Below are 5792 nucleotides of genomic sequence, written 5' to 3'. Positions count from 1 at the left end.
ATTATTATTATTATTATTATTATTATTATTATTATTATTATTATTATTATTATTTCTACGTTATTTCTACTTCTACGCCTCCTTCGCATCCCTATTGGTTGTTGAGATTTTTTTGGAGCATGCAATTGGCTGTGTGGCGTAGCGGGAGGGATAATGTTCAGGAAGTGAAAAGGGGTTTGTTTCTGTTTCCAATTTACAGGGCAGCAGTTTGTGCTGGAACCCAGCGAGGAAAGCGTAGTTCAAATTACTTATCGGTGTGTTCTTAGTTAAGAATCCCAAGGGACGACGTGCGGCTTTTCTTCATCTCGGTGGTTACTGAACATTTCAGCCCGTGAGTCATACTGAAGAACTTCTCATTAGCTCAGTTTAGCAGGTTGTTAATTAAGTTTTCTAACAGTAAATGTCTTTGCAGAGCAGTTCTGCCAGTAACTTTTAGCCAACACTGTAGTGTTTTTATCGGTCTTGCGTTGTGCTGTATTCAGCTGTCATTCCATTTTTTATTAGGGTTCTTGTGTTATTAGCTGTTTCTACTACTGTTAGATAGCCGTTGGTCATAGCAAACATTCAAGCTGACCAACAACTCCATGTGATAAACACAGTCAGTGAGTCGTTAACGTTGTGTTAAGTACTTGTGGAATCTAGAACTATACTTTAATAATGGTCAGTTACACTCGCTGTTTTCGTTTTGTTTTTCAGTAACTGCTTCAGCCTCGTGTGAGTGCGTCATTAACTCCCTTGGAGGTTTTCCAGAGCTCTTGAGTAAGTCCATAAACAGCCCTGATTCCTTTTCCTCATAGGCATACAGCGTTCTGTGGTTTCAGGGCGTTACATGTTTTCATATATATAATTTTTTTTTTTAAACAGTCTCAGTTTTTATGGCACCTCCACGAAAACCTGTGCTACCCAAACCTCTTCCAGAAGGCTTCATACTAATAGACACTGATAAGAAGAAATGGAGGCTGGGGAAAATCATCGGGCAAGGTGGCTTTGGACTGATCTATCTTGGTAAGGAGCAACGTGTCTGACGACAAACCTACACATGCACACATGAAAGCTTCTTTTATGCCAGGGGTAGGCAACTCCAGGTAATTTTGCTATTTGAATCAGCTGTGTTGGATCAAGGACACATCTAAAACCTGCAGGACACCGGCGCTCGAGGCCTGGAGTTGCCCACCCCTGTTTTATGCTTTATCATTCACTTCATGGGTATTCACCGATGGAGGGGGTTTTCAACCATGGAGGTGCAGTCCCCCAGAAGCCCAGCAACACATAGCTGTGGGTGACATGCTTCTCTCATTCCATTTCTAGAAAAAGCTTGAAAAATCATTAAAGTTTAAACAATACAGTATGAAAGGCACAGAAAGCAAGTTGCTGTAGTGGATCCTTTTTTTCGTTTTTTTTTTAACAATGGTTTCACTTCAAGCCTTTGTATATTATAACTGCTTTTTTCCACGCAAGAGTTGTCCACAGACCAGCTGTATCACATACTTTGGACACTACCTCAATCTGACAGCAGATGCGCTCTGCAGGTAGATGGCCTGTCCCTAGCTCTCTACAGTCTGCCAGTGTATTGCACTTGAGCCCAAAATGAGTCTTTGAATTTCCGCAAAGACTGACTGAGGACGAACAGATTTGTGATTGTTCTTGATTTTTCACAGCTAATTGCTGTATTGTCACAGACAGATTGCATGTAATTGTCAACTTGACCATATTCAGTAACAAACTTATAACAGGGTGATTCTTATTGCTGTTGTATCTCTGTCTTAAAATGCACCAACAAGATGGCAACTGAATGTGAGTGGTCATAAACCTGGTCGCCATCTTCAAAGCAACCTTTTCAAAGGCAACGAGATCACATGCTCATTCCATACAGGCAACCACCATATTCTCTTGTGTGACTGGAGGATAATCTGGTCCTCCCAGTGGCAGTAGACTGTGCTACCTTCAAGGACAGGAAACACAGATTGAGGATGAAGTCATATGCTGACAAACTGCAACATTTTTTTTTTTTTTTGCCTGTCCCGTTTGGCTCTTTTGCATCAGAATTATTGTCTAAAGGCAAAGAAAGATGCCCAACGGATTTACTTTACCAAATTGACCATCCCAGCCTTGCCGTAATGGTTCATTTGATTCACCTTTTTATTGTTTATTTTATTTTCACTTGCTGAATACGGGACAGACTTGACTGGAGGAAAGAAGGGGAGAAAGAAAGAGGGAAAGAGAAACAGCTGAGAAGAGGGACGGGGGAGAAGGGCAAAAAACAAAAACCAACAGAACGGGCAGAAAAAACCCCCGCAACATTTATTAATGTTTCAGATTTTTATTGTGTAATTTTCTTTTCTTTATGTTGTATTTCTTGATGAAATTAAAATGTTTTTATATTTGTTTTACTTCTGACAGAATGCCTCATTGTAAACCAATATAATTGCTTATCTATGCAAAAATATTAAATAAATAAAATTTTATGCAAAATCTTATTTAAAGCAATATCCTAATATTCCATGAACCTGCCAGAATTGTAAAAAATTCAGTGGCAAGTTTTTAGGTGCACAGGCACCGCTGGAACATAAATGTTGATGCTTGTTATAAACTGACTTTTCAGTCCCTCTAATATGTATAGATCTTTTTATTTCCAAACAGATAACTGCTTACATGCACAAATCCAGTGATGAAAACACTCGTATACATTTCCTTCTGGTCTTGGATATATTTTTAAGATCCAAGAGGCCTGCTCTCATCCATGAATTATGTTGTCTCGTCTTCATTCTGTCTTCTGTTATGTTTCAGCCTCCAAGGACATTGACAGACCTGTTGGAACAGACACTGACTTTGTCATCAAAGTGGTGAGTACATATGTTGCACGCACAGCTGACCTGTCCACCTTCAGGGGCACGTTAATGCTGTGATACCTTAATGTGGCTGCACTATGCTGCTGGCAGTAGAAAGCAGGTGTAACTGTGGTTATTGATATTAAATGACTAGACTGTTATACAGCAAAATGACGTTTCCTCTTTTTTTCATTTTCTATTTCACCAAATATCACCTGACTTTCTCACGTGGACCAAAAATAAACATGAGAGCAAAGTGCAACCAAAGTCGGTGTGATGATTCCTCCAACTTTGCACAAGAAGTAATGTTTAGTGTTAACAGAATGGCCTTTGATGGAATCCACATGTTCTTCTTGCTTGGAAGTTGTCACACGTGTGTCTTTTTGTGCCAGTTATTGGACTATAGTGAAGGGAACAAAACTTTGTTGACAGCATCTTTATCTGTTTATCCTTTCAATAAAGACACTAAAATAATGCACAGGCCATAAGCCACATTCTTTGTTTACTTGCAAGCAGAAATGCTTTGGACTTGAATTAGTGTCTTCAGCCTAAAACACAAGGCTGAAAACAAAGCTTTTGTAACTGTGGGCCCCCAGATTGTGGAACTCTCTCCCTTTGAGCCTGAGGTCTGTGGACTCCGTGGTCTCGCTTTAAAAAAAAAAAAAACAGCTTAAAAACTCATCTTTTTAAACTTGCTTTTGATTGATTTTTATTTTTAGGTTTTAGCTTCTGTGAAGCACTTTGATTTTTATCTTGAAAGGTGTTATATAAATAAAATTTTACTTACTAGTGTCCCCAAGATGCTCTGAAACCTGAAACAGGAATCAGAGATGTCTAATTAATGCCTGTTTGTCTATGTGCCGTACAGAAAAAATGCACATAAATTCAATTGAATCCCAACCAAAGTCAGAGCTTAAATATTGACACATTTTGGTTTTAAAAGGGCTTATGTCCTGGACTGTGTCTTGGCTGGGAGCAGTAACTTCCTGAAATCTCTGCTGGTTGCATTGCAAACTCTCAACGACACCAACAGTTTAGGAGGTGTGTGCTTCCAGTTAGGAAACAGTCAATCACAAATACTAGTTTTTACTGTTTCTTTATTTTCATCTCATCCCCTTTCACCTGGATGAGAAGGTTCTGTCCGTGCACCTCATGTTACATGGCTCTACTTCTGCCGTTTCGTCAGGGTCTGACTCTGGGTTCTGAACCAGTCCTATACATGCTAAATTTTCTTGCTGCTTCCTGATGTTCCAGTGAAATAAATGGGAAGAAGAAAATATTGTTTGATGTTTTACTGTCAGCTGTTTAATTTGAGATATAACAATAACTAATCCCTCTCTTTCTCTTAAGCAAGCTCAATAAGTCAATTAATCAATCAGTAGTCAATTAATTATTATGCTGTGATACTAAATTAAGCTAATGCTATTATTCTAATTCTATTTGTCAGCTAGCAGTGTTATTGTTTGTGTAACTGTGTGAAGTAGTTCTAAAAGATCTTAGCAGTGACAATTGCAGTTAACATAAGTTTGGGCATGGACTTGAGCTAAAAAAAAGAAAGAAAAAGCATTTAGAGTTGCACGGGGCTGTTCACATGGGTTCGCGAGACTAAAGTTAGACAACATTCATGTGTCATCCAGGTATTTTTATGATTTCTCCCGATACATAAGGAATAATAACATAAACAACCAGGAAACAAAGCATTGAAACAGGCATGTAAGTGACATGATGCTCACTGGCCGAGACACAAATCTTTTTCACAATTTTACCTTTTGGAATTAGACACAGACAATTAACTTTTGCATGGTCACTGGTTAAAGCTGCACTGTGCTAATACTGTGTGCTCATACATGCAGGAGTACCAGGAGAATGGCTCCCTGTTCTCGGAGCTCAAGTTCTACCAGAGGGCAGCCAAACCCGAGAGCAGTGAGTAGCACCACCCGTCCAGTGTCCCGGCAGCTCGCTGGAGCACAAGAGCGTTTGACTGATGAAGTGGCTGCAGACTCAGAGGCTTTGCTGAGTGCTGCTCAGTAATTAATAATAAGCCAAAGCAAACATGCACCTCAGTGGCAGTTGGGCCCCACTCTCCGTGCTTGTCTGAGCTCTCCAACGCCTTCGTTTGGAGAGGAAGCTACTCACACGTAATGATGCCCGGGCCTCCACTGAGCCCCTGACCACCTGCCAGCCTGGTTGAGAGCCAGTCAGGCCAGCCGCCATCAAGCCCTGAGCCAGGCCCACTGCTTTGTCTGGGGCCTCTGTGTGTGTGTGTGTGTGTATTTGTAGTCCCAATAAGATTGATATTTGTATGCACACGTTCTTACACTTACAAGGACAAATCTTTTTTTTCTTTTTTGGCAAAACATTTGTCTACTTTTCATAGAGCTCAGTTTTTGTTTTGTTTTTTTGTTCAGACACAATAGCTCCATGTTAGCACCTTGTGTAGATGTGTCGATGCATACCTGTGATTGTTCCTAAACTTGTTCCAGTGCAAAAATGGAAGAGAAGCAAGAAGCTGGACTTCCTGGGCATCCCGACGTACTGGGGGTCAGGAATTGCAGAGTATAATAACCTCAGGTATTGACACAGTCAACACTAATAGGTTTGATTAACTCATAGGTTGCTATGATTGTTTTGTTTTTTTTTGTTTGTTTTTTTGCAGCCACCAAATTTTAAGCAAAGAGAAAATAACTTGAACAATGCTGTGTTTAGATTCATAAATGTAAAAAAAAAAGCAGGAAGAAGGAGCAGCGTGTTTCTAATGTTATTAAATTTAATAATGCAGCTGTCCTAACTGGAATGAGTGTAGTATTTTGTAGAAATTGACACATTTGGTATTATACAGTGGGGCAAAAAAGTATTTAGTCAGCCACTGATTGTGCAAGTTCCCCCACTTAAAATGATGACAGAGGTCAGTAATTTGCACCAGAGGTACACTTCAACTGTGAGAGACAGAATGTGAAAAAAAAA

The 5792-nt window shown here is 39.8% G+C and overlaps 1 protein-coding gene across 5 annotated transcripts in view; it reads left to right on the top strand.

The window, feature by feature from the left end:
• The first annotated feature begins 112 nt into the window (after nt 1-112).
• vrk2 (VRK serine/threonine kinase 2) overlaps nt 113-5792 on the top strand; it is a 28449-nt gene continuing 22769 nt past the window's right edge. For 2 of the 5 annotated variants that reach the window (XM_005745856.1, XM_005745852.1), the window contains exons 1-6: nt 113-331; nt 697-759; nt 865-1005; nt 2788-2843; nt 4682-4751; nt 5312-5399. In XM_005745856.1, the coding sequence (XP_005745913.1) occupies nt 876-1005; nt 2788-2843; nt 4682-4751; nt 5312-5399 (344 nt within the window). In that variant the 5' untranslated portion in view covers nt 113-331; nt 697-759; nt 865-875. Of the gene's footprint in view, nt 374-545; nt 603-696; nt 760-864; nt 1006-2787; nt 2844-4681; nt 4752-5311; nt 5400-5792 lie in introns of those variants that run through there. The other 3 variants (XM_005745853.2, XM_005745855.1, XM_005745854.1) reach the window with 3 other exon arrangements.

The sequence above is a fragment of the Pundamilia nyererei genome, unplaced genomic scaffold (genome assembly GCF_000239375.1).
Source record: "Pundamilia nyererei isolate P.nyererei 1_Seehausen unplaced genomic scaffold, PunNye1.0 scaffold00168, whole genome shotgun sequence".
Classification (NCBI taxonomy): domain Eukaryota; kingdom Metazoa; phylum Chordata; class Actinopteri; order Cichliformes; family Cichlidae; genus Pundamilia; species Pundamilia nyererei.
Note: the sequence above shows the minus strand (reverse complement) of the source record. Positions and strands in the feature narration are given on the sequence as shown.